Raw genomic sequence first — 27,014 nt, forward strand, 5'->3', positions numbered from 1 at the left:
GTTGCCAGCGTCTCGCATTCTTGGTTGACGACTCTAAGAGTCAATATACGCCTAACGTGTAGCAAAATGATTCCAAAAGCGCCATGTCGTACGCGGCCGCGTTTGCTCCCAGCCACCCATCTACTCTGCCTCCCCAGTATCGGCAACAAAGAACGGACTCGTCCCCATTCCGTTAAATGCATTAACCTCCCACAACTCAGTGGTTCCGTGCAAGACCTCGTAGCGGTTATACGATCCACATCCACTCCCACGATTGACACACTCTGTAGTAATCTGCCCCGCAATACGTTCTCCCACCTCTTGGCCCTCAAACCACGCGCCGTGAAGAAAGCCAAAGTATTCCGCACTCATTGCTTCGCCAGCAAAGTATAGTCTGCCTAGATTTGCGCGAAGATTTTGATGCATCTCGAGCGTGGTGCCGGCAGGCCAGTTGGAGTAGGATCCGTAAGACCATGGCGTTTGCGACCAACGCGGGTAGGTGAAGGCAATCGGTTCTGGGATAGTGGTATTGGGAAACATCTTACGGAGAACGGCCATGCCTTCGGCCTTTGTAGTCTCGTCGTCTTGTGCCTCGACGCGATAAGACTGTTCGTCGACAAGTGTGGCAAAGATGATGTTGGAGTCTGGTAAGAAGCCTTCTGTTGATAAGCTCTGCCAAACAGTGTAGTATCCGCGTGTCGTTGGATCGGCGTACAGGAAAAACTGCTTGTCATCTGGCCAGAAGGTTTCGTTGAATTGGAAGAAGAGTTTGGTATATGTGCCGAATGAAAACGTGGCAATGGCGGATTGCTTCCACTCAGGGAGTTTAGGCTCGAATGTGATGGCGTCGTTTTGTAGCACACCAAGTGAGACAGTAGAGATGGCGTAGTCAGCCTCTACGCATGAGCCGTCCGAGGTGGTGATGTGTACTCCAGTATCTGAGTAAGTGATGTTTGAGACGACAGTGTTGAGAAGGAGGCGTGGATCGTTGGGCTTTAGGAATTTGGACGCTTGATGCTTGAGCCACGTATTGAAACCGCGTTGGTCGGTACAGACTGTCGAAAGTTTGAGTTAGTCTAGATCGTTTTCCACAATTCAATTTCATACAGTTACTAATCTCTGAGAAAGCGTAGTAAGTCAGGTTGTATCCTGTGATACCATAAACGAAGCTCGACTCCTCTGGTGTCTATGAGCGGACCTATCAGCATGTGCAAGGGATGTTTGCTCTCGGATAATTCTTACTTGGGCAGTCTCCCAGTCCCAGAGATAGTATTCGACAGCCTTGCGTGCAGGGTCGCCCTTTGGTCTCCATCCGCTTTGCCACAGACCGGCGCGAAAACTTCTGTCTTGCAAGTTTTCTGATAGTATAGTACCAGCGCTTTGTTCGAAGATACTCCAGTACTCCTCAAACTCATCTAGTATATCCGTGTAATCTACAGCACCCGTCTCATTATAGGTCGCGATGGAGAAGGCGTCAGAATTGGGACTAGAAAGATTGACTTGTTTCGAAAAAGTCCAGACAGGGTTTTCTGGGCCGTCGACGGTATCTTCACCTAATCCGGAAATCCAATTCGCGCCTAGCTCGACGGTGTAAGGGTTGCCGTTGGGATCAGAGCCAAATTTGGTGTTTCGCATACGGCCACCAATGTGATCTTGATACTCCAGAATCAGGAAGTCAGTGACGGACTGGTTGGCAAGTGCTTGCTGAAAATCGTTAGTATATGGATAAAGAAGCATGTCTAAAGTGATTGTGGGACGGGCCGATCCATCCGGCCGCTGTTCAGTCTTGCCGGCGTCTCCCTCTGTAGAACAAATGTTCATGTAGACTTACTGCCGCTGTGATACCAGCAACCCCGCCACCTCTACACACGGTCAGCCAATTGGACTCTACTGTCTAAGTAGAACATACATGATGGCGACAGTGGTCTTCCTGCACGTGCTGTTGTTGTCTCGCCCAAGAGTCGCAGACGTAGCAAAAGTTAGTCTTGGCGCAAGACCAGCGGTCATGAGTAACGCTCCTGCCAGCTTCATGGTGGATAAACTCCAAAGAATGGTTCGGATGAATGTAGAGGTTGTTCAAGACTGACGCACCCCGGCAGGTACTTATTGCTTGATCCGATAGTGCTTGCTAGGGTACATATTTCAAGTGTAGTCCTGTCTGGTTTAGCCTCCGTTACCTTCCCCCGCGTTAGTTTCACAGGAAGAACCGGGGATGGTAATTGTACTCGAGGTACAGTAGTACCGGCGAGTTGCATCTTGCGGATGTCGATGATTCGATGTTGATGCGTCACTAAGCAGATACGGACCTGCCTAATAGAGTCATAGCCTGAGGGAAAACACAGTAGGGCAGTGGTATACCAAATGCTAAACGCAGGAACGGAGAGGACCAATCTGCAGCTGGATGGAAAGAGCATGGTGTGCAAGGTCGGGCAAGCGCCGAAACAAGCCAGATGATTGGTAAACGCCGAAGATGATAAGAGTGCCGCGTGTACTTGCTGGATGCGTAAGGTGACGTCGCCATGGGTCGTCTGTGCTCGTCGGCGACACCGCAGTGCTTTTGCCGTGGTGCAAGATGAAGTTGTAGCTCCGTCAGAGATAACGCGTCGTTGCAGTATTGACGCGCTGATGTTAGCTCGGCAAGGCTGGACCCGAAGCTGCACCGCGTGAACTGGAGGAAGCTATGGCTTCGGAGGGTTGCGATGGTACCACCACCATCACTACGCGTGTCTGTTGCGCATGCGCGAACCCTCGGTTATAACTCAAAGATAGTGAGCAACTTGAGCTGGTCTAATTACGTGAGGGCTCCAAGACACGGGAAAGGCGCAAGTTTTTTCGGGACGGCACGATAGCGGGGTTCTTGATCATGTCCCCCTTCGCTTTTCGCTTCCATTGACACTCAATTCACCTCTTCATACCCAATTCTCATTTCCTAGAACGCGTCGTTGTCTCATTACAAGTACGGTAATATAGCCAGGATGCATCCGAGTAGCAGAAAGCCCGATCAAGGTAACGTCAGATAGCACAGCGCATGAGACCGGTGTTCGCTCGTCAACGTCTTTGTTGGCGGCGATCTGAGATATACGGTCTGAACTTGATCAGGTTAAAGCCTGCGAAAGGACTCATGCTTTGCTTCCCTCGCTCCGAGGCTGCTACTAATGGCTGTAGGTCGCCGACGTCATGGAACCCAACACGAACCCGCCTAATGACAAGAAATCTGTATTTGCGCCGCATGCGAGCAACGAGCCCCGACTGCCTGTCAGCGCACGCGATACTGAGAATGAAGACCTGGCACAAAAGAGCAAGTGGCAGGACATGTGGAAGTCCTTTGAGAGACAGCTTGTCGCGTACAACCTTGAGGCGCGCGGCATAGAACGCGTCGAGCCAGAGGAGCGACAGGATTTGCGTCTGCTTGGCTACTCCCAAGTGGCCATAATGTGGTTCAGCGTCAATCTTGCGGCGAACAACATCACGCTGGGCATGCTCGGTCCTGCTGTCTTTGCCCTTGGTTTCCTCGATGCTTGTTTGCTCGGCGTTTTCGGCGCATTCGTTGGCTGTCTAGTGGTGGCTTACATCGCGACGTTTGGCCCAAAGGGTGGGAATCGGACTATGATCTTTTCACGATACGTCACGGGCTGGTGGCCATCCAAGGTCGTTGTCTTGCTCAACATCATCGTCCTGCTCGGCTACGGTAAGACATGTCCCTGTACCAGCTGCATGTGAGGCATGTATTGACTTGGTACACGCACCTTTTAGGCATGATCGACTGTGTAGTCGCCGGACAGATTCTTTCCGCTGTCTCGGACAACTCCATGTCCGTCGTAGTCGGCATCATTATTGTAGCCATCATCGCGTGGGCTATTACTACCTTTGGCTACCAGATCTTTCACTATTATGAGCGCTGGGCTTGGCTACCACAGCTGATTGTGCTCTGCATCCTAGCTGGCCTTGCTGGTCCGCAATTTAATATTTCCTCTGAGTCTCACGGAGATGAAGACCCAGACACTATCATTGGCAATCGCATCAGCTTCTTCGGCTTGACGCTCGCCGCAGCTATCACATACGGTGGCGGAGCAGCCGACTACTTCGTCTACTACCCGGAACACGCATCGTCATTCAAAATATTTGGCATGACCATGCTAGGTCTAATGTGCAGTTTCACCTTCGCCTTCATCTTGGGTATCGGCCTCGCATGCGGTATGCTGACCAACACGGAGTGGGAAGCAGCGTACGGAATATCGCAAGGCGCTCTCATAGTCGAAGCGTACAAACCGCTAGGCGCGTTCGGTTCCTTCTGCGGCGTGGTGGTTGCCTTGGGTCTTGTCGCCAACCTCATTGTCCCTACGTACTCTTCCGGGATTGATGCGCAGATACTGGGACGTTATGCGGGTGCTGTACCAAGAGTGATATGGAATACCGTTGGTGTAGTCATCTATACAGTCTGCGCATTAGCCGGACGCGCACATCTTGCTGAGATTTTCACCAACTTTCTAGCTCTCATGGGCTATTGGGTCTCTGTCTGGATCGCGGTTATCCTGGAAGAGCACTTGGTCTTCCGTCGCAAGACCGGCTTCAACTGGCAAGTCTGGAATCAGAAGAAAAAGCTACCACTCGGTATCGCCGCTTTTACAGCGTTCGTTATTGGTTGGATCGGGGCAATCATGTGTATGGCTCAGGTTTGGTACATTGGACCAATCGCTAAACAGGTTGGAACTTACGGAGCCGATGTAAGTAAAAGCTGAAACCTTGAGCTATTTGTAACTAACATGATCAGATGGGCAACTTTGTCGGTTTCGCGTGGGCTGCAATTGTCTATCCTCCTTTGAGAGCATGGGAATTGAAGCGATTTGGTCGGTGATCAAGAAGATTCCTGAACACCCTATGAACATCACTGCCATCAGGACAATATGCTTGAACCTCATACGCACCTGATGGCCCTCCGGAATCGTTGCTGCGCAAGTCAAATATGTCAATCTCTCGTCATTCGTTCGTAGCATTTCCGATCTGTGATGCGATTGATGGTCAGAGTAGATCTCAAATACTGGCCACAAGTTCAGGATTCAAGCATGTGCAGATCGTAAGTTTTGCTCTAAGGTTGTGTCTGAAATACAACCGTTCAAATCATCGAGCTATGGCAGTGATTCATTTCAGTTCTCACGTCCACAATCTTTGACTTCTCATACTATCAAGTCATGTTCATAGATTAATCATGCTCTCGTCTTGTACTAGTTAAAACAGCCATATGTGATGCTTTTCAGTCTGAGTTTCCGCTTGGTGCATGGTCTATACAAGGATGCGTAGGATAAACTGCTACTAAAGACGATGCTACCGTTGGCTTCTCACTGGACTTACATGATGTCGTCGTCGAAGCCGCCTTCATTCCATCTATAGCTGCCGTCCAGTATACCTTATTGACAACACCGGAAAGAGCTAATGAAGGTGCTGGGAAGTAGCGTTGACGGAACTAGAGATTATGCAGTCACGATACGTTCGTTTGGAGGACACGGCTGTACAGTGAACCGCGCTTGAGAAGAATATGAAGAAGAGGAAGCCTATTGGAGGATCAAACTAAATTCGGAGTGATGAACCAAAGGAAGACTGATACCCAGGCATGACCCCAGGAAATCATCAGCACGTAGAACAAGTTTACCAAGCATGCGGTCGGATCTTTGTGGAGAAACCTCAACTTGGAGTATACCATGCGTGTCCTTTGTAAGTCGTACTTGACTTTCATGTAGCCTGGAGGTATGCGAGGTAGTTCGAGTCAACGCGCTAACAAGACAAAACAGTTCGTATACTCTAGGGCATGCTCTGCCCATACGAACGACGTCCCGAGCTACCTGCATCTCTATCTGCCATCTACCACTCTGAATCTCATTATTTCACCCATCATCTATTGTATGCTCCTGCATGGACTTCACCTTCCAGTATCTAGGTTCGCTCAACGGTATGTTGTTGCCGCGCGTCCGCCGCTCCTGCCCCCAAGAGTTGATCCCACGTTTGGCGCTACGGTGACTGCGATTTCTCTCACCTCAACCGGGCACAATCATAAAAGCTGTCCACTCACAAGGTCATCTCTTTTCCTCCTTCGTGACACGACCATGATTCACGATCTCATCGACCTTGACGGTGACAGTGCCTCTCTAAAGAGCACTACTAATGGTCTCGTCGGCAAGATGACGCTCGCAAACAAGGGCGTAGAGCCAACTCACCGTGACAGCTTCTCCGACCTTGCAAGCATGATGAGGGCTAAGAAGCTGTATACACCGATTTCGACGCCTGCGCCACCTCCGCAGCCGCTCACTGTCGCGCCCAATGGTAGGTGCTTCAACGGCGTATCGTTCTGACCTTTAGCTAAAGCCATACAGGCCCTCGTTTCGCCAGTCGTGTCCAGTCTGGCTCCAGCATTTTTTCTCCGCTGGCAAGGTCGTTTCAGCCTACCGAATCCGTCGCTGCATTCCTCCAGGAACAAGAGCTCGCGGCACCACCACTTGTCGCCTCCGAGCCGATCTTAGAGTACTGTCCAGAGAACATGAGACTCTTCGAAACTATGGCCGAGGCAATCATCAGCTACAAAAGCGACGACGATAGCGAATGCGATCATCACCGTCGTAGGCGTTCACCATCACCACTGTGCAAGCAGCCGCTCCTCATCTCAGGCCTTGAGCTACCGGCAGGTGTAGGACCCACTCACCCACCCACCCCCACTGAATCGCTCCAGTACTCACCATCAGGCTTCCGATCCGATCAAGAAGCCGTTGTACGGGTGACCAAGCAGAACTGGGAGTCCTTGGGCAAAGAGCTCAACACGATCAAGAAGCAGAAGCTGGAGCTAGAGAGTCAACTTTCGACCCTCAAAACAAACAACGCAGTCCTTCGAGACGTTGATCACGACATCAGCGTGCGGCTCGGCAAACTCAAATACCAGAACGAAGCTAACAAAGCTCAGAAGGCAGCAATGGGTCGATCTTTGTCTGAGAAAGAGATGAAGATCAAGACGCAACAGCTTGAGATTGACGAGTTAAAAGGACATATTAAGACGACAGAGAACGCTCTTTCCGCAAAAGACCACGAGCTGGAAAACCTCGGGCAGAAGATGAAAGAGAGTGAACGTACCATCGACCGGGTGACTCGCGAACGGGACGAGGCATCCCGCGCTCGGACGAACTCCGTTGATCACCTCAACCGAGCCCGCAACCTAGCCGACACGCTGGCTCAGCGAGAGAAGCTCATAACCGATCTACGCCACCAGATCGTGGCTGAACAGCTCAAGGTCGCTGGGTTAGAAGATGATCTTGAGGCTGCCCAGGAGAAGAGCAATCAAGCTGATATCGATGATATCAAGAGCAAGCTTATGGAGAAGAGCAGTGCGTGCGATCGCCAGCGCAACCAGCTCAAAATGATTGAGGCGCAACTCAGCCAGAGCCAGAGCCGTTTGATGAAAATCACTAACCATGGCGAGTCTCTCCGTGGCGCTGCGCACGTAGTCAAACCTTCTGGGGCCAGCAAACTTCCCAAGTTAGTGATCTCGTGCGTTGAGTGTTACAACAAGAATCTGCCGTGCGACAACGGTGCCAGGTGCCGCAACTGCGTCGAGAATAACACTCAGTGCGCACGCTGGAGGTGCTCTCTGAAGCACAAGTACGGCGAATGCCCTCTCACACCCTGCCCTCTTTCACACGATTCCCAAGGCTGGCTTGTCCTGCGAACAGAGCGTCCCGAGTGGTAAGGGGCTTGAGCTGCTGGCGAACTAATTGGACGAAGTATTGTCGAGGCCACTCATAAATATTCTTCTGGCGCCAGGGCTGGGTTTCTAGGTAAATATGAGTCAGGAGTTTCATGGTCATGAGCAACTTAGCGCTGGCAGTGATCAGGTTAAATAACATGTGAAAGTAGTTCATCCATATGAGACTGTAGGATAGGACCAAGTTTACGAACTCTTGGGTTTCACATAAAGTGAGATAATATACTCACAATTTCATGACTGGCGTTCTTGCCATTTAATCATGCGTATCTCATGATACGAGCGCGCTGTTCATCGTCTCAGTTACAACATGTACTTTCATCTGAATTGCTACACCTGTTCCTCTTGTGACGTGAAGTATCCCTCTTTTCTCTTTACTTCATCTAGGGCGTTCACCTCAAACTTGATCCAGCCTGTCCCGACAGTCGCTTTCGTACCCCCAGAATAGTTGTATGGGTGTCTTAGATTCATTTCCCTACCACCGAAATGGTGATCACTAGTTTCGTGTTGGGAAGGGAATTATAGTCCATCTGAAGGCTGCTGACCCTTATCGTCCAGATGGAAGCATGGCCAGTCAGACTGAGTACTCGTGCAGATTGCGCTGAGATTAGTGGGGTTTCTGCTAGTGAATGGTCGTAAGTATGCTGATATATGCCTGCTGATGATTTAGAGATTCGTCAGTGAGCCGTAGGGCATGTTGGTAAGCATATTGTCTAAGACGGTACGAATGTGCATGCGTTGAACGAACAATCGTTGGGGCTAGTAATCTCAGGCCTTAGTGGTATAGGCTTCTCCAGCTGCATGGTCATTGAGATAAGCTCTGGTCGAATGAAACATTGCAACGATAGACCACACGGTCGGAATAGAGATGGAACCTAAGGCTATACTATAAATAGAAGAGGTAGGGAATGGGTCGTAAGGATCAATAGATTCTGCATCAGCTCGTTGTATGCATGCAGGAACTGGACGCAGAAGATGTGTAGGTGAAAGTTTCAGTATGATTACTATAATACAAAGGCTCGTTGACAGCCTGTTTTCATTACCACGCACGACAACTCCCAGCTCTGCTCACCGCAAAGCAAAATAAACAAACAAACAAACAAACAATCAATCAATCAATCAAGCAAGCACGTATATACTATCATCACTCTCATCGCCTGCTCCAACAGCCTGTTTATTACGAGGAGACAGCCGTTTCTAACGACTTCCTCTCCTTTCTGGCGTAGGCCCAGGTACCATGACTTTGAAAGGCATCTCCCGACCCGCAGCACCTCCCGCGCTCACCGGCGCATACGGACTGAAGTGCTGCCCTTGTGGCTGTTGAGGTTGTTGCTGAGATGGAGCAGGTGCCAGCACCTGCTGTCCATTCTGCACTGTAGCAGTACTTCTCGGTAAGGACTGACCACTGCTCTTTGGCCTTCCACCTGCTGGACTTTGAGGTCCGTACGGGCTAGGGTATGTGGGCATGCCCATGGGTGCGGGAGCAAGCTGACGGGGGCCAGCTCCAAATGGTCCACCCGCGGAGCTCGGAGGCTGAGTAAGGGGAATACCTGAATGAGGATGGGGTGGATGGTGGGCATATGGACTTGGGAAAGAGCCGGTTGGTAACGCCGCAAGTGGCGAGTATTGCATCATCATGTGGTGCGGTGGTGGTGGTGGTGGTGGTGGTGGTGGCCCACTGACATACATGTAATGACCCGGTGGGCCAGGAGGACCTTGAGTGTACTGAAGGTATGCTTCTGGAGGGGCGTGATGAGGGCTGTGTTGTGGAGGAGCATGTTGAGGATGGTGGATTGGAGATGCTTGTTGCGACTCTGAAGCCTGTGGTTGGGGCGTCGCGCCAGTTGCCGAGCCTCCAGATTGCCGCGCACCCCTCCGGTTTGATGAATTCGAGCGCGAGGGAGTGGGCTTCGCAGGCTTTCCATCTTTTTCGTCTTGCTCACGCTTCTTCGCCTTGCGTTCAGCCCACCACATCGTCATAGACTGGCTTCGCTTCTCACTCTTCACACGCGGTTTTCGTCTCGAACCTGAAGTCGGGGATGACTCGTCGACATAGTTATTCGTGTATTGGCTCAGCGGTGCAGTGAGCATATATGCGTCAGGCGTACTAGACTCACTTGGATGCACAAGCGGCACCTCTTGAGGTGGCGCGGTGTGCTGTGATGTGCCTTGGAAAACCGTCTCAGCAGAGTTCGGTGCCATCAAGGGTATGCCATCCGGGAAAGGCTGGGCATCAATGGTAAACTGACCTTGACCTTCACTCATTGAGTTCAGTGCGGGTGGCGGAGCGTTCGGACCATGTGCTGAAGGAACCGGGGTTCCGGATTCGCTCGTCTTCTTTCGTGGACCCTTTTTCACCCCATAGTCGCTACGCCGAGCTACATTCTTACTACCAGCTGGACGTCCGCGCTTGGGGTTTGCGTCGGAGTATTCGTCGACATCCATTGCTGAGGACTCCTCATCTCCGGAACTGCCAATAACCGACTCTTCCCGCATCTCTTGGATGCGTTGATGGAGTAAATTACTAGCCGTTGTTCGTGCTCGCTTCGTGCCTCTTCCTTCTGGTTCCGGTGTCTCTGAGGTCGGTTTTGCAAATCGGCTAACCCCCTTCTTGCGTGCACCGCCCCATCCGTTGTGTTTCTTGGGAGTATTGGCTCCAGTCCCGGTATCAGTGCCATCGAACTTGCGGGTGGCCCTTCGTTGCCGCTTTGATGGCCGACCTTCTTCGTCTTCTTCGCCTTCGTCTTCGCTAGGAGCTGCTGATTCTAGCATGTCACGTGTGCGACGTGTACGTAGCTCTCTCCGGCCACCCTTCTCTGCACCTGGTCGCTGTGCCCAAGGATCCTGGCAGCCTGGAGGCTTCTTCGGGTCGTAGACATAGCCATATAGATCGGCCTCCTTCATGTCTTCGAAGATCTCCGGGGCCAGAGGAATACGCCCACCATTACAGGCTTTCTTGGCTGGGTGCATGTGAGGTGCGGTCTGGAACTATTAGTGGGTGAGAGTAGAGGAATAGCAGTGACTTACTCTTGCATCTAACATGAGGTATTCATCTTGCCACGCTTTGAGAATCTGTTGCGCATTTTGCGTCAGTGCATAGAGATTCTCAGTACTTCGTTGCGCCGCCGGAAACTTCGTCAGAGCTGCAATAGCAGCTTGTACATCAGCCATCGGCTTGAAGCGCTTCTGCAAGAGGTAGTCTGCTCTATCTTCACACTCAGCCTCGATTGGAGAAGGTGCATCTTCAACAAAAGGATCGGGCAGATCCGACTCAGAGAGGACGTCCTCTTCAGGATCCAGCAGTTTCGGAACCGCAGACTCTGCAGGTGTTGAAGCGGATTCCTGTGGCGTCTGCGAAGCCGAGTCCGGCAGAGCAATCTTGGGAACCGCAAGTTTGCCCGATCTCTTGGACGTAGGCTCGGATCTGGACTCAGGCGCTGGGGCAGATGTGTGGGCATCGTCGTCGAAAGAGTCCTGGCCAGGTGGCGCAGAACCTTGTGGCGTCCTTGATGGTTTATGTATGACGTCTATGCGATCAAACTCAGCCTCGCTATCGTCATCTTCAATTGCTTCTTCGTTTTCATCCTCGGAACTTTGCGCAGAGTTAAGGTTGTGTAGTCGCATGGTTGGCTTGGCATTGCCGTTGGGTGTGCTCTGATTGGACGGTTGATCATCATCATCTTCTGTAAATGGAAAAATGGCAGCAGCATTACGAGCAGCTTTTGAGGCAGACGCGGTCGCTTTCGTGATTCCTCCTCTTCCTCCCCTTCCACCCCGGCTACCTCTGCCGCCACGACTGCCTCGGCCGCGTCCACCACGTGAGCCTCGACCACCGCGTCCACGGCCGCCTCTTGGCGCTGGCTGAGGTGCAACAGGCACTTCAACTTCACTTTCTTCCGCACTCTCTTCTTCAGAGTCAGATTCGTCTTCTGGGCTAAGCGATCGCTCCATCAGAGATCCCACGAGCGATTTGCGCTCTTTGGGAAGTTTTCCGTGATGCTTCTTGAGACCATCGAAGAACTCGGGAGAGAGGCCGAAGACCATAAATAATGGATGCTCGTACGAGGCATAAATTTCAGGTGCAGCTTCGAAGGAGTTGCCAGAAATATTGGAGGCAGAACGAGTGGTTTTTCTGGTAATGGTTGGACTCAGCTTGGTAGGACTGAACCTTGGTGCAACCGTGTCTGGCGCATCTGATTCTGATGGGGCTTGTTTTGCTCCTCGCCCACGAGTCCGGGAAGGCGTGTCATCTTGGTAGGAATTGCGACGTGGAGCTGCGCGCGTAGCCGCACCCCTTGGACGTGGCATCAGGATGATAGTGTGGACCAATGCGAGTAATGAATGTTGTGTTGAGTTTTGGTGTGTACCTGGCGAGGCAATGTCTCCATGTAGGGGCCCAGGGAGGCGTAGCGCGAATCGCAAGCCTTCAGGGTGACAAAAGCTGCAGGCAAAGAAGATGAACGAAACGTTGCGCCCCAGCAATGAATGTGCGCAAACACGGGCAAGCAGTTGATAGAGAGTATCAAGAAAAGGAAATGTCAAATGGAATAGTCAGTGAATCGGCGTGTGATGATCTTTGTCTCGGGGCGTGGCTGCTTCAGCAAAAGCGAGCCGAACCATGATGCGCTTGGCGCATGCTCGGGCGGCCAATGACCGCGAGACGCTAAATTGACTGGCATCTAGCTGTCAGATGGTCCAAACAATGCGGCCATGACTTGGATATTGTAGTGATATCCGCTCAATAGACGCATCTCCACCTTTTGGGTAACTTGCCATTGGGGCGACTATTATTCAGGACCAGTCTCCCCAGTTCTCAGCCATCATGCCACCAAAAACCGCCGACGAGGAGCTCGCCGAGCTGGAGATGTTGGCTGAGGCTCCCGTACCCCCGCCGAAGCATACCAAAGGGTCTCGCGCGCCACGACAGAAGATCCAGAAGCAGGAAGATGATGACGCACTAAAGGACCTCGAGGAGTTGGAGCAGCTTGGAAAGTCTCAACCAGCAGCCCCACGCCAAGTCAGTCGACCAAACACACCCAAAGTGTCATCGTCCTCGACTACATCTAGCACCCGCCGCGCCCCAGGCGTGGCCACTCCCTCTTCTGCTGGCTCGGCACGTACGAGTGAGGACAACAGGCCTGCGCCGCCGAGGAAGTCAGGCGAGAGTACCCGTTCCTTCCACCAGAGCTTTGCGCCAACCGAAGAGGAGCCTGCCAAACCTCGTGCACCCGAGCCTCGTGAGGAGAAGCAGTCAGGAGGTTCTTGGTGGGGAGGCGGATGGGGAGGACTCGTATCCACAGCCACTGCAGCTGCTGAGACTGCAAGGAAGCAAGCAGAAGCCGCTTACCAGGAAATCCAGAAGAACCAAGAGGCTCAACGATGGGCAGAGCAAGTACGAGGGAACGTAGGGGCCCTTCGTGGCATTGGTACAACTCCATTTCATCCTGTGTGACGTATCAATCTAACAACACGTAGGCGGCGAACTTGGCAAGCGTGCCGTACCTACTTTCACCAACCTGTTGAATACCCTCGCGCCGCCCATCTCACAACATGAACGCCTCCAGATCCATATCACACACGATCTTATCGGATACCCCTCGCTCGACCCCCTCATTTACCAAACCTTTGCCCAAGTTATGGCACAAGTTGAAGGCGGCGACCTCATGGTCATTCAGCGAGGCTCAGAGTCAACACAGCGCGGATCGTTGGAAGGCTACCGAGGCGGTGGTGGAGGCTGGAACGACGGACCATGGTGGCGACACACGGACAAGCGCGATCTCTCAGTAGTCAAAGGGCTTGTAGAGGGCACCAAGCTCGCAAGAGTCAGCGCCGAGTCATACGCGAATGAATTCTTCGGTGCAAGGGGAGGTGTAGAAGAAGCTGCCAAACAAGCTACAGAAGTCCTAAGTGAGACAAACCCAGTACGGAGTAGCGACATTTTCATCGCAATTCAGGCTGTCAGCTATCCTGCACAAGACGACCTCTTCGCCACATCGTCGTCGGAAGAGAAGTCAGAAGTTCAAGAGCCAAAGGACGACGAGGAGGAGGTAACGTTTGCAATTTATCTCCATGATCCAATTCATGGCATCTCGTTCAAGTCTGTCAGCCAGTCTTTCCCGTCCAAATGGGTGGACTGGCTAGATGCGCCTGCCAATACCGAGGCGGCGGGCGAGGAACAGCAACTACCACAAGAGATCTATGAGATTATCGAGAGCGGCGGCGTGGATCCAAGAGAATGGGTTAGTGAGTGGATGGAAGAGACAATCAACTTGAGTGTAGGCATCGTTGCACAGCGCTATGTTGCAAGGCGGATGGGAGTTGGAGAGGGAGGACTAGGCAGAGGAAAGGCTAGGGAAGCAGTCGTCGATGCTGGAGGCGGCGAAGCTGCACGAGCGGGTATCATTTGAGAACACGACGACGAGATTACGGTTCCTTTCATTTCTCTGGTGACGGCAAGGCGCTAGGTATGCTACTTGGAGACTCACAGGATTGAGCTCAGCATTTGCCCTACGAATAGACGACTTTGTTCGCCATATGCTTGCTCCAACTCCCACATTATGTCCAAGTGTACCTTGTGCCGTCGATTTTCGCAGGTAGCCACTTGGGGCCTGTCTTGGGTTACACGATAGCATCACACCAGGCTCGTGGTTCCATACTGCTGACCACACTTATCGCATGCAAAGTCCCTTATACGTCTGAGTCCTGCTGTTTATGCTGAGCTTTTGGATCTGCACGGCGACAAGTTTCTGCGCCTCGCCAAATACTTGGTGGTACCATGGTGACTTTTCAACCAGACTTCTTCTTGTCACCGCCTTCCTTCTTGTCCTTCTTTCCTCCCTTGAGAATTTCCAGATGTCCGGCTTTTTGCGCGAGGAGCTTCTCGGTCTGTCCTATCAGTCCAGAGCTGCTCTTGTGCACAATCTTGTTTTGCTTTATTATCGCGGCATTTTTGGGCTTAATGATACGGGCGCCGCGTTGGACTCGCTGGGTTGGTCTGGAAGCATGTTGTCAGCAGGAGCGCGTGGGAGGTCGAGCGCGGAGCTAGACTTACTTCTTCGGAGCAGCGGCCTTGGATTTCTTGACGGCACCTTGAGCCATTGCGGAGGTCAGGTTGTGAGGCGTGGGGCAGAGAGGCGGGCGGAGGCTTGCGCAAAGTCTATTCTTGTCGAATCGGATCGGAACAGAGCTTGTTCGGGTGATTGGAATCCGAAGACTAATCACAACGATAGTACGAGCCGCGAGATCTCCACTAGGACTTGGTTGCGGTGTAGGGCGAAGACGGCTGCTTTGGATAATTGAAAGTCGCGCTTTCCAACATTTTTCGCGATCCTTGGCGTTGCCGCTGCGCTAGCTGACATGGGCATGGTCCTTTGCGGGGGAGTGCATTTAGCCTTTTCACCCAACGTGGGGAGACTCTCCTTGAGGCCGAGGACCCGTTTTCCAAGCCTCCGCCTGCGCCCTTGATGCAAATCTCCGCTCCTGGAAGAGCTTCAGGCCTTGACATGCTGGTGACGGCGTCGGGCGACGGCGAGGCTACACGGAACAATTTCGCCGTCGTCTCAGCATCCTAGACATGACATCCGCATGTCTGGATTCCTGTCAAACATCACTCAATTGCGCATCTCCACCTATACTGACCTTCCATGTGTTCTGCAAGGATCCGGATATTTGCATGCTGCACGTGTACCCAGACTTACCGCCAAGACACATTAAACGCTCTTCTAGAAGTCTTGCAGCTAGAACGCGACTGGCTGCTGTACGTCACCTCAATTTAGCCATGCAGAACAACCGGTCCCGGCTGGGGTAAACGACTAGGGTTTGTCATATCGGGCCGTCGTTGGCCAGCACCGCATGCGTACCTGGATTTGCAGTTGCTAGGTACTTGATGGGTAGGTGATTTACGATATGCACGATTACTAGTTGATTAAAGGAATAGGTTGGTGGAGAATCTTGGTTACGGGGGCAAGGGCCTCTATCACGAGGCGATGGTCTGGGGAAGCATTCAAAAGCAGGGTATCTCCGCGAGCCTTCTGGCATTGTTCAGGACGTTGCTCAACTACTGACCAAGCATCATGGAGCTCCTCTCTCGCACCGTGGTCGGCGCCCTTTCGCTCTCGGTCGCCTTTGCTGGATCTGCTTCCGCTGTTGAAGCCTTCCGCAAGCCCACTGTCACAACCTCAGCCGGCAATGGAACTCTTCTTGCCTCTCGTGGCTCACCAGTCAGTATCCATGCTGATGCTGCGGATTGGCCTGGTGTTTTACGCGCCGCCCACGACCTTGCTATCGACTTCGGACGTGTTACCGGTACCAATGGAACACTCACAGCTTCTGGAACGGCAACAGCCAATGCTTCGATGATCTTCAATGTCACTGGCATCAGCGATGATTGGAGCGTTAGCGGCAGTACTGCTTCTAGTGCTACCGGAGGAACTATCATTGTGGGTACCATTGGTAACTCAAGTCTGATCGATGACTTGATATCAAGCGGACAGCTTGATGTTAGCGGGGTTGAAGGTCAATGGGAGTCCTATGTTAGCACTGTAGTACATGGTGTTGGAAATATGACTGGTGACGCGCTCGTCATTGCTGGTATGTATAACATGGCCATCATAGATGCCGAATGCTAACCCTTTGTAGGCAGCGATCGCCGTGGTGCCATCTATGGTATCTACGATGTATCTGAGCAGATCGGTGTCTCCCCATGGCATTGGTTCGCTGATGTACCCGCGAAGAAACACGATTCTATTTACCTGCTTCAAACGACAAAAGTCCAGAAGACACCATCCGTGAAGTACCGAGGATTCTTCATCAACGACGAAGCACCAGCCCTGACCGGTTGGGCAAATGACCGGTATCCTTTGTCTCCATATGGCGCACCTTTTGGAGCACAATTCTACTCCAAGGTTTTCGAACTGCTGCTCAGATCCAAGGCCAACTACCTCTGGCCGGCTATGTGGAACGGCATGTTCAACGTGGACGACGCACGCAACCAGCCGTTGGCCGATGAGTATGGTATCGTGATGGGCACGTCGCATACCGAGCCCATGGTCCGCGCCACTCAGGAATGGAGCAAAGTCGCCAAGGGTGCTGAATCTGGCTGGTCTTGGGCTACCAACAACGCCACTCTTTACGACTACTTCTACGAGGGTGCCGAGCGCGCTGCGCCATATGAGAATGTCGTCACAGTAGGCATGCGCGGATATCACGACACAGCAATGTCCTCCGATGTTCAAACCTCGGTCCTTGAGGCTGTTGTTGATGCTCAGCAAGACATTCTCAACAAAATCCATGGAAATGCGTCTGAAGTACCCCAGATGTGGTGCTTGTACAAGGAAGTTCAGGATTACTTTGAAGCTGGAATGCAGGTTCCCGACTGGGTCACCCTCCTCTGGACCGAAGACAACTGGCAAAACATTCGCCGTCTCCCAGTCGGCGACGAGAAGAAGCGATCCGGTGGTGCTGGTGTCTACTACCACTTTGATTACGTCGGTGACTCTCGTAACTTCAAGTGGCAGGATACCATCCAACTCCAGAAAACATATGAGCAGATGAAGTTGGCCAAGGACCGCGAGGCTGACCGTATCTGGATCGTCAATGTTGGTGACATCAAGCCTGCTGAGATCGCCATCAGCCATTGGTTCGATATCGCTTACGACATGGACTCTTACGACGAGTCGTCTGTGCCTGAGTGGCTTGCCGGATTCGCTGCCCGCAACTTTGGCGAAGAACATGCTGAGACCATCGCAGAAATCATGGATGAGTATGGTTTCCTCGCCAACATGCGCAAGTTTGAATGGGTTGAGCCCTCTTCCTTTAGTGTACTCAACTACGAGGAAGCTGATCACATTCTTGCGCGGTGGGAGGCTCTCGCAGACCGAGCCAACGAAGTTAACGCTGCACTTTCTCCCGAGCAACAACCCGCTTTCTACGAGATCATCCTCCATCGCGTGCTTGCTGGTGGCAATCATGTCGATGTACAAGTCTCCGGCGCCAGGAATATCATCTACGCGCAAATGGGTCGCAATAGCGCGAACAGATGGATGCAGCGTGTGATTGATGGCATGAACAAGGACCACAACCTTACGAGGCTCTACCACACTCAGCTCAATGGCAAGTGGGACCACATGATGGACCAAACCCATTTGGGCTACCAAGGATACTGGTAAGTCTCGGTACATTTTCTGTCAGTTGTTCTCATACTGATATCATAACAGGCAACAACCTATGCGCCAATCTACTCCTGACCTTCGTTGGGTGCAAACTCAGGAACGTTCGCTAGCAGGCGATATGGGTGTCTCGGTCGAAGGCTCCAACGCTACCATTCCTGGTGACGACATGTGGCACGGTAATGGTGCATCCTCTTTGACTCTTCCGGCTATGACTCCCTTCACCCCGAAGCGATGGGTTGAGATCTCTCACCGTGGTACTGGACCATTCTCGTGGAACATCAGCGTCGATCCTTTCGTCACGCTCTCTCAAGTCAAAGGAACCATGCAGCCCAACGATGAGGACATCCGCATTTATGTTGATGTCGATTGGAGCAAGGTCGAAGACGGCTTCGGTGCTCAAAGCAAGCTGAACTTCTCCAGCTCGACCGACTACGGTACTCAGGGTGGCAACCCACAAGTCATGGTCATGGTCAACAAGACCTCCATTCCAGAAGACTTCAACGCTGGCTTCGTCGAGTCAGCTGGCCAGCTCGCCTTCGAAGCAGAACACTACACGCGCACAACCCCTGGTTCATCCGATCATTCTTACCAGGTTCTGCCCAAGTACGGACGCACCCTTTCTGGTGTGAAGCTCACAGACAACCTCGCCGAAGGCCTAGACTCCTCCAGTGCTCCAAGTCTAGAGTATGACTTCGTCACCTTCACTCCTACAACATCCGCCAAGGGGCTCAACGTCACTCTTATTCTTACACCTACCCACAACATCAACCCTAAGGTACCCCTCGCGTACATCGCACAAGTCGACAACAAGACGGAGGCGCGTCGCGAGTTCGTCATTGACCAGCCTCAGCCCAACTTCCCCGTTGGCTGGGGCAAGGCTGTTGCGGACAGTGCGTGGTATAACACTACCAACCATGGCGAGCTTGCTCCCGGAAAACACACTTTGAAGCTTTGGTTAGTCGAGGCCAACGTTATCCTGCAGAAGGTCGTGTTAGATCTGGGTGGAGTTGTATACAGCCACAACGGTCCACCTGAGAGCTATCGTGTTGGTGGTGGAAATGCAACCATGCATTAGGTGTTGAAGATGGTAGGGGCTGAACTATGATAGAAGATTTGAGTAATGTAATGTATTCATTCGCAAAAGTAGTCTTCGCGCTGTGATAAAGTAACCAAGGTTACCACTCAAAGAGACCCACCTATCATGCGATGATCAAGAGGTGAAATTCTCATGTAAATGCGTTGCTATGCTACATTCCCGGAAAAAAGCAACCCTGAACGCCCCCAAGCCATGCCCTTGTCTACCGGTTGTTGTCAATCTGCCTCCACCTTGCATGCAACTTCTTATTCTGTGACCCAAGAAAAAATTGCTGTCTGAACATTTATGCAATACCAGCACCACCAGCACCTCCAGCCGTTCCGCCCTGCGCACCTCCAGCGCCACTGCTAGCTCCAGTCTTGCCAGCTTTCCGACGCATGCTCTTGCTGCGATGTGTGTAATAATTGTCTGGCTCCTTCATCTCTTCCTTGTCTAGACGCTCTTGGCTTGGCTGAAGCTTCCCGTTCGAGGCTTGCTCTTTGACTTTGCTGACTTTGGAGCCCATCGTAGGGGGTGTGTGTGTTGTAGCGGGATAAGTGGGTGGCGCGGAGGCTGGTGGGGACGAACTGAGTGTTTCGTCGCGTAGGATGATTACACTGGGGTTGGGTTAATGTTTATGCTGCGTGACGATCGTGCCTGGACGTTCGCGACACGTCGCATGCATGCTTTAGGATGGGTTGGATACTTACGGCGGTGCTGGATGCGGTTCGGGCTCGGGTTTGTCGGGTGGGCACGAAGTTTCGGTAGCTTCAAGCTCGTCTGGTGAGGCTTCTAGTCTATAGAGTAGAGAGTCAGAAAGTTGAAAGACAGAGGAGAACCAATAATAGATGTTTCTAGCAAGGGTGCATACGTACGACAGGGATGACGTAGGTGGTCGCGGCTGGACTTGCTGATCGGCAGGGTCTGGTACCTGGAAGTGGGGCGCTTGTGCTTTGCCAGATTGGGAAAGGATGATGATTCTGGGTGGAATTGGTTAATGAAACGGCCAAAACGTTGGTATGACTCGGTCGATGATAAATGAGCGCTGATATGGAAGGATGCAATACGTACGGTGGTGCTGCCGGCGGTTCTGGGGCTGGGGGACCATATTGACGAGCGGCGGTTCTGGGGCCTGGTCCTGTGGGGTTTGCGCGTATCTCTCTTCGATGAGACATTTCACTTGAGCACTGGACGGGTCGGACAGACTGCCAGAGTAGACTGTAGAATTCGCAAAGGAGAGCATGAGTTTTGAGGACGGACACAACATGAAGAGTTATAGAAGAATGTAAATCGGCTAGAGAAGAATGCTCCATGTTGTTTATAGCGCTAGAATGGGGTCGGATAGAGGGCATGGTCAGAGCTGGTGAAACGGGGGTCTCCATGGCTTCGATAATGTATATGACCCAGAGGGTCTCTCATTCTGACTCTTATATATGATATGAGGCCTTCCATCTCAGCACGAGCTTTGTGCTTTCCCAGCTATCGACCACCGACTCACGACCGAAGTCACTGCCTTCCCAGCAGCACTGTACTCTTTCGATTTGGCCCCATGATCCTTTTCAGTTCTTCAGCAGCGAGTAGGATTTGTCGTTTGCAAGTTGAAGACGCGCTAGAGCCACGCTGTAAGTTCGGCCAGAACGTGTAGTTCGGATGAAGGGCTATGTTTGGTGGCCGTGACCCGCTCGACGCAGTGTACAAGAACATTCATTGGAGCAACGCCTTCTTTTAGTCAGAGGGAAGCCTGATGAGGCTCAATTAAGCTTTCTCGCATGTCTCTGAGTAGTGACCCATTTCGGTATCTAGGTGCGAGGCAGCATCGCAGGCAACACGGGAAATTGAACTGGGTGTATTAGGCGAGCCATTTCCTACTGTCGGCTTCGATCTTGCTCATTAGCTTCAACCAAGCGGATCGCATCGTGAGCAATGCCGTAGGTGAGTGGCTGTGCGTGGGGAACTGGCATGGTGTAGTTTGGCTTGCACGGTTAGAACTTCCGTTCGTGGGACGCCTCGTAGGGCCGAGAAGGAGGCTTACTATAGGTTGCCACCATGGCGGTGTTGGCCATAATAAGGCCCTCGATCATCTGCGACGAAACTTGAGAGAAAGAGGAAATTGCGACAGTAGCGATGAAATTAGGAAGGGAGACGTTTGGCTGTTCGCGACTGCAGCATGGCGCATGGATGACCCCCGCTTGAGATTCGCTACACGCGGCTTGTACCTGCCGACCTGTCCTTACCGCTGCCTTGCGCCAACGCCAACACCGTTACTGCTCGTAACCATCGCTCTTCTAGTCTTCCTTCTTAGATAGTTGCGCTCTTCGTCGCGGCATGCGATGACGCATCGTTCCCATCGCCCACGCTCCTCCACCGCGGCCGGCTCCTATGGCCATCTGCTAGGAGCACCAAAGCCCAGGTCGCTCAGAGATCGGCGGCTTATCTCAGCCATAAATAGAGAGCCTTCGCGAAGCTCTGGCATTGGTCCTGGCATCATACTCGTATCCCAATCATGTCTGCCTCGCCCTAACGGCTAAGGTGGAAGGCCTTTGGGGGCCAATGGCAGTGCAGCAGAGCCGAATTTCAGGAGCGCCACCAAGAATTTAAGGGCTTCGTCTGTGCTACTGCTTATATAACACCTAGCTAAATGACTGGAACTAGATAACTGGTTCCAAACCCAGCAAGCAAGTAAGCAACCTCTGAGGATTCCAGATTACCAACATAATGTTCAGCCAAGCTCCAATCCTCTCTCCGACCGGTGAAATCTCCGTCTTACTGAGCTCACACCGTCACTACTACACGTGCGCGTTCTATCACGAGGATATCACGCTACATGCGCTTACTTCCAGGGTATGACGAAGTCGACGTGGGGTTTCCATGTAGCGGAGTGACAAAGACTCCGGACGAGCGCATATAGTAGCATACGTTGCAGGCATTGTGAATACAAGCAGGTGAACATGAACCCGCCTCATAAGATCAGTGGTCCACATCAGCTCTCCACAGAAGATGAGACCAAGTCTATTGACCTGACAATCACCATCTGCTAAGCTTCAGAGCCTGCAGAAGCGCTGTTCAGGCGACTGATCGCACTAGCCCTCCAAGTACCATCTTCCAAACTTAGACCATGATTTCTGAACACCATGTTTGTAGCGCTTCTGTTTGTGTATGCTGGCCAGATCAGACCGGAATCCAGTGCTGTTCCTCGTTAATACCTGTTTGTAGAATTACGAGCGTTAGTACACATACCAAAACGAGCATTTGGCGAGAGCTCGTTGACGAAGCTCAACCACATTAGGCTCATACGCTTACTGAGTTCCAGGTACTGGTCGCGTGACGTTGTGACGTTGTGACGTTGGATGCAAGAAAGTTGACTTCATGTCCAACGCCACCAACGTTGCAAAATACAAAAGGAATATCCGCGAAATGAGCAGCACCTAAAGTCTCTGGTGAAACACTACTGGGCACCGTATCGAAACGGTAGCTGAAAGCGGGGATGCCGAATTTAGCCCACATCTTGGTACTCAAGCGCCTTGCGGCGATAAATAGTTGATCTCCTCTGAACAAGGCAGCTCTTCCGTAGAGAGTTCCATAATTCGATCGGGGGGATGGCAGTACACTGCCGAGCGAAGACTGAACCTCTTCTGGCGATGGTCCCTCGAGGTACTCCGTGGCTATAGCGTCAACAGATGTGTTGGCTACGCCTTGATCAAAATATCTTGCGACTGCCGCTCGAAACTCGGTGGTGCTGTTTACACTGAAGCCTTCGCTAATGGCGAACGAAGTTACCTCATTGGTGTTTGTACCAGAAAGTATAGGCCGCTGTATAAACCTTCCCTCTTTCAAAGCCACAAACGGATTTTCTGAGATCATGTCTCCGTCCTGAACAGGAAAGTATGACACGCCCTAGAAGGCAGTCTTTAGCATTTCAACAGGAGCACCTCTCAAGCAGTCAAGCGTATCAGTTGAGTTGATACAGCCTGTCTGGTGGAGTACGTCATTGTAGAGGCTATCTTGTTGTTGCAAAGTTATAACTCGACCAATCGATGCCGGCCCACCGCTTTAGGCTATGCCTGCGCGGAAAAGGCTATCGTCACGACCCCCATAAGCGAGAAAGTGATATCCGACAGATAGTGCACCCGCAGATTCGCCTTGTATTGTTACTCGAGACGGATCACCGCCAAAAGCGGCGACATTATCCTGTATCCAACCAAGTGCTGCTCGTTAATCATGCAGTCATAGGTTCATAACGCCGGACTTTTGTAGCGCGCTACCAGATAGGAAGCCAAAGCCAGAAAGTCGGTAGTTGATGGTGATGCCAATGATCGGCGCTCCAGCGCCAACTGATTCTTGTACCAGGAAAGACATGTTGTACCTCTGATCCGCGCCGCTGCCCTCCTGAACACCTCCACCATGGATGTAGACAAGGACAGGAAACTTGGAGATGCTATGAGCAGTGGCTGGCCGTACAATATTGAGCGTTAAGCAGTCTTCGCTTTCTTCGTGAGAGTTTCCGGTCTGCGAGAACACGGGCAACGTAAGAGGCGACGAATGGCACCATGGGCCAGTTTCGGTAGCATTCTGCTGCTCCCAAGGCTGATGGAGGGGCTCGGGACGCTTGTATCTGAGATTTCCAATGGGCGGTTGGGCATACAGAATGCCTAAGAAGAAGTCCTGGTTGTATTGTGCATTTCTAACTCCAACCAGCGTGCCATTTGTTGTTTTGACAGTTGGTTGAACAGTGGAAGCAGTTGTCAGACACACCAAAAGATGTAGCAACAATAATCGGGCGTTGGTCTTGGCCATCTTCGACTGGTGAAGAAAGTGATTGATATGGGCCAAGAGAGGAATTGAGACAGAATAGAACGTATATTTACCCCATGTATGCCGACGGCATATCTACCATTGTTGTAGAAGCCGACGGCATCTTCAGATTCATCTAGCGGAACTTGACGGCATGCAAAGAGCTCGTTTGTAAGATGGATTAGTAGATTGCACGAAGTCGGTCCGATATGCGGGCGGAAAGAACATATCCAGCTTGAAATGTGGGATTGGCACCGGAGCAGTTGTGCGTAGTCGGGCCTGTTGGGACAGTCTCTATGTGGCTTCTGAAAGGACTGTATAACTGCGGGGAAGCCAAGATTGAGCAACCTTGAACTGAGTCGGTGAAGAGAAAAGGGCGACGTGGACACGAGTCTTGGTAATCGTCGTGGCAACAGGAGACGAGAAACTGAAATCTTGTGCAATGCATAACACTCATAGCTACGACCGACTGCCCGTCAAGGTAGATATAGGGCGCGAAGTTGGTCTTGAGTACGCGATAATGTCCCCTGAGATTGCACTAGGAGTTGTCAGTACCCCTGAGAAGATTATGCGCAATTCAGTGGTGATGGTGATATGCTTTGATAAGTATTGGCTGCCCACCTAGGGTATATACGCTCATTGTTCTTGAGGATAGAAGAATGAAGTATATGTGATGCATAAGTCGCGTGGCAGGCTGCATGCAGGGCTTGGCTCGCTAATCTGACATCGATCTGGACCCTCCATGTTTCAGGGACTATCTGCGTCATCGATCGGTACTAAACACACGCGAAAGCTAAACGCGTCGAGGGAAGTAGAGCAGCCATGGCCTCAATTCCTCTTTATTCGAATGCGCATGGTATTCGCACGTTCGCGACATCCGATCCACAGTATCCCACGCGTCAGCCCCTCCACGCGCATTACATACTGCCCAGCCATTTCAGCGAAGAGACTACCTAGGTAGCCACGATGCCACCAAAACGTAAAGCCAGTATCCCACCCAATGCAGCATCTGCAAGAAACTACACCGATGTATCCGGCGATGCACCCAACAAGCGCTCGCGCGTTGCTAAACCCCTTTCGAAAGCCTTCGCAGACAGCGCGCCACCGATAGATTCGATAGCGAGAAATACTGAGAATGGAGCGCCTGGGGAGGCAGTAAAGAAAGAAGAAGAAGGTGAAGGCGAATTTGATCATTCGCGGCCAGAAGAGCGAGCAGGGATAGTTGACAGACGTTACTACCCTGCTGAGATGAGCAATGAGCGATGCGCCCTGTACAATGCAAACGAGATACCGCGGCCCATCGAAATACTGGCAAAGACGCTAGAGAGCACAAAAGATAGGCGCACGGCTATCCGGGAAACAAACAAGGCGCAATTTGGCGATGCCGTGGTTCACTGGTTCAAGAGGGATTTGCGGATACGGGATAATACAGGCTTATCGCAGGCTGCCCAATTGGCCAAAGCGAAGGGTGTGGGTGTAATAGGTGTCTGGTTCATGAGCCCACAAGACTGGGAAGCTCATCTGGTCAGCCCACCCAAGTGTGATTTCGAACTGCGTTCGGTCGAGTCACTGAAACAGGAGCTCGAAGAGTTCGACATTCCGCTATATGTTGAGACAATTGCGGAGAGGAAGAACGTGACAAGGCGACTGGTGGAGCTGGCTGAGAGCTGGAATGCAAAGAACGTATTTTGCAACCTGGAATATGAACCCGACGAGCTGCGGCGAGAAGAGCGTTTAGTACGTAAGATGCTGGAGAAAGGTATCAACTTCGACCCACAACACGATGATTGTGTTGTGCCGCCAGGAAGTCTCAAGACAGGAGGTGGGAAACAATACGCCGTGTACAGCCCCTGGTATCGGGCATGGGTTGCGTATCTACACGCGCACCCGCATCTCTTGAATGAGCGACCGATACCTGAACGTAATTCTCCAAATTTCCGCCAAAAGTTCACCCAGCTCTTTGACTCGAAAGTCCCCGACCTCCCCGATTGCAAGTCGTTGACACAAGAAGAAAAAGAACGCTTCCACCACCTGTGGCCCGCAGGCGAGGCCGCCGCCATTGACCGCCTAGAACGCTTTTTGATCGAAAAGATCGGCAAATACAAGGATACACGTAACTTCCCCGCGAAGAACAGCACAGGACGCGTGAGCGTACATCACGCCGCTGGCACGCTAGCAGCCCGAACCAGTGTACGTATGGCAAGAGATGTCAATAGCGCGAAAAAGCTCGATGGTGGGAAGGATGGTGTCAAAGGTTGGATTGGAGAAGTTGCATGGCGTGATTTTTATCGACATGTGCTTGTACACTGGCCATACGTCTGGTATAGTTTGCATCTCATTCTTGGTGTTACAGCGAAACTAACAGTTTCCTCAGCATGAACAAGCCCTTCAAGTTCGAATACACGAACATTGAATGGGAATACAATGACGCCCACTTCCAGGCTTGGACTCAAGGCCGCACAGGCTACCCAATCGTTGACGCAGCAATGCGTTGCATGAATCACACCGGCTACATGCACAACCGCCTTCGCATGATCGCAGCTTCCTTCCTTGCAAAACACCTTCTGCTGGACTGGCGTCTTGGTGAACAATACTTTCTCACACATCTCGTTGATGGCGACTTCTCGTCGAACAATGGCGGCTGGGGCTTCAGTGCATCAACTGGCGTAGATCCCCAACCATACTTTCGAATCTTCAACCCATGGACGCAGTCCGAGAGGTTTGACGAGGAGGGAGAGTTCATCAAATTATGGGTTCCAGAACTTGAAGAGATAGAGGGGCCGGCCATACATAACCCTTATGGTGCGGGTGGGAAGGCGGCACAAGCCGCAAAGTCGAAAGGCTACCCTGAGCCAGTAGTTGAGCATAAATTTGCTAGAGAGAGGTGTCTGGCACGGTACAAGGCAGGCATCGGAAGGGAGACTGCGTGAAGGGTCTAAAGGTAGAACGTCAAACCTCTTTGCAATTCTGAACAGCTGCAACCCAATCACGATACGGATGTTCCAATATATACGTCTGGCAGTGACTCGCCGTACTACGATTCGAGAGCTCCATCTGGTAGTTGGAACTGATCCCTATCATAGCGTAAACGTGATCGCGTGGCTCAGACGCTTAAAGCGTTGGCAGCGCTCTGATTAACCATAGCTCATGAATTCTCTCTGCCTGTACTATTATCTTGTGTTATTGAACCTAAGGTATTATGAGGTCTTCTATAATACAAGCACACTTCCTGAGCTGAGAAGGTAAAGACAGTATAAAC

General features: G+C 51.9%; 10 protein-coding genes across 10 annotated transcripts; 5 read left to right on the plus strand and 5 right to left on the minus strand.

Moving 5' to 3' along the window:
* Window positions 1-120: 120 nt before the first annotated feature.
* Window positions 121-2,010, minus strand: AA0111_g5973 (hypothetical protein; the record flags this gene model as incomplete). The annotated part of the gene is made up of 5 exons (XM_028652144.1): window positions 121-1,034; window positions 1,087-1,165; window positions 1,222-1,683; window positions 1,811-1,841; window positions 1,889-2,010. 5 exons carry the CDS (start codon window positions 2,008-2,010, stop codon window positions 121-123), a joined length of 1,608 nt encoding a protein of 535 aa, XP_028506510.1.
* A 1,146-nt stretch (window positions 2,011-3,156) lies between these two features.
* On the plus strand, window positions 3,157-4,834 carry AA0111_g5974 (hypothetical protein; the record flags this gene model as incomplete). Its single annotated transcript, XM_028652145.1, has 3 exons — window positions 3,157-3,667; window positions 3,733-4,703; window positions 4,751-4,834. The coding sequence occupies 3 exons, from the start codon at window positions 3,157-3,159 to the stop codon at window positions 4,832-4,834; spliced, it is 1,566 nt and encodes a 521-aa protein (XP_028506513.1).
* Window positions 4,835-6,077: 1,243 nt separating this feature from the next.
* Window positions 6,078-7,705, plus strand: AA0111_g5975 (hypothetical protein; the record flags this gene model as incomplete). The annotated part of the gene is made up of 2 exons (XM_028652146.1): window positions 6,078-6,294; window positions 6,345-7,705. The coding sequence occupies 2 exons, from the start codon at window positions 6,078-6,080 to the stop codon at window positions 7,703-7,705; spliced, it is 1,578 nt and encodes a 525-aa protein (XP_028506512.1).
* A 1,212-nt stretch (window positions 7,706-8,917) lies between these two features.
* On the minus strand, window positions 8,918-12,028 carry AA0111_g5976 (hypothetical protein; the record flags this gene model as incomplete). Its single annotated transcript, XM_028652147.1, has 2 exons — window positions 8,918-10,702; window positions 10,748-12,028. The coding sequence occupies 2 exons, from the start codon at window positions 12,026-12,028 to the stop codon at window positions 8,918-8,920; spliced, it is 3,066 nt and encodes a 1,021-aa protein (XP_028506515.1).
* Window positions 12,029-12,542: 514 nt separating this feature from the next.
* On the plus strand, window positions 12,543-14,127 carry AA0111_g5977 (hypothetical protein; the record flags this gene model as incomplete). The annotated part of the gene is made up of 2 exons (XM_028652148.1): window positions 12,543-13,146; window positions 13,196-14,127. The coding sequence occupies 2 exons, from the start codon at window positions 12,543-12,545 to the stop codon at window positions 14,125-14,127; spliced, it is 1,536 nt and encodes a 511-aa protein (XP_028506514.1).
* Window positions 14,128-14,506: 379 nt separating this feature from the next.
* Window positions 14,507-14,818, minus strand: AA0111_g5978 (hypothetical protein; the record flags this gene model as incomplete). The annotated part of the gene is made up of 2 exons (XM_028652149.1): window positions 14,507-14,714; window positions 14,772-14,818. The coding sequence occupies 2 exons, from the start codon at window positions 14,816-14,818 to the stop codon at window positions 14,507-14,509; spliced, it is 255 nt and encodes an 84-aa protein (XP_028506517.1).
* Window positions 14,819-15,792: 974 nt separating this feature from the next.
* Window positions 15,793-18,964, plus strand: AA0111_g5979 (hypothetical protein; the record flags this gene model as incomplete). Its single annotated transcript, XM_028652150.1, has 3 exons — window positions 15,793-16,309; window positions 16,358-17,882; window positions 17,935-18,964. The coding sequence occupies 3 exons, from the start codon at window positions 15,793-15,795 to the stop codon at window positions 18,962-18,964; spliced, it is 3,072 nt and encodes a 1,023-aa protein (XP_028506516.1).
* A 304-nt stretch (window positions 18,965-19,268) lies between these two features.
* Window positions 19,269-20,346, minus strand: AA0111_g5980 (hypothetical protein; the record flags this gene model as incomplete). Its single annotated transcript, XM_028652152.1, has 4 exons — window positions 19,269-19,581; window positions 19,675-19,761; window positions 19,840-19,944; window positions 20,036-20,346. The coding sequence occupies 4 exons, from the start codon at window positions 20,344-20,346 to the stop codon at window positions 19,269-19,271; spliced, it is 816 nt and encodes a 271-aa protein (XP_028506321.1).
* A 2,842-nt stretch (window positions 20,347-23,188) lies between these two features.
* Window positions 23,189-23,758, minus strand: AA0111_g5981 (hypothetical protein; the record flags this gene model as incomplete). The annotated part of the gene is made up of 1 exon (XM_028652153.1): window positions 23,189-23,758. The coding sequence occupies one exon, from the start codon at window positions 23,756-23,758 to the stop codon at window positions 23,189-23,191; it is 570 nt and encodes a 189-aa protein (XP_028506322.1).
* Window positions 23,759-24,721: 963 nt separating this feature from the next.
* On the plus strand, window positions 24,722-26,685 carry AA0111_g5982 (Deoxyribodipyrimidine photo-lyase; the record flags this gene model as incomplete). Its single annotated transcript, XM_028652154.1, has 2 exons — window positions 24,722-26,076; window positions 26,130-26,685. 2 exons carry the CDS (start codon window positions 24,722-24,724, stop codon window positions 26,683-26,685), a joined length of 1,911 nt encoding a protein of 636 aa, XP_028506577.1.
* Window positions 26,686-27,014: the final 329 nt, after the last annotated feature.

The sequence above is a fragment of the Alternaria arborescens genome (assembly GCF_004154835.1).
Source record: "Alternaria arborescens strain FERA 675 chromosome Unknown contig_12, whole genome shotgun sequence".
NCBI lineage: Eukaryota > Fungi > Ascomycota > Dothideomycetes > Pleosporales > Pleosporaceae > Alternaria > Alternaria arborescens.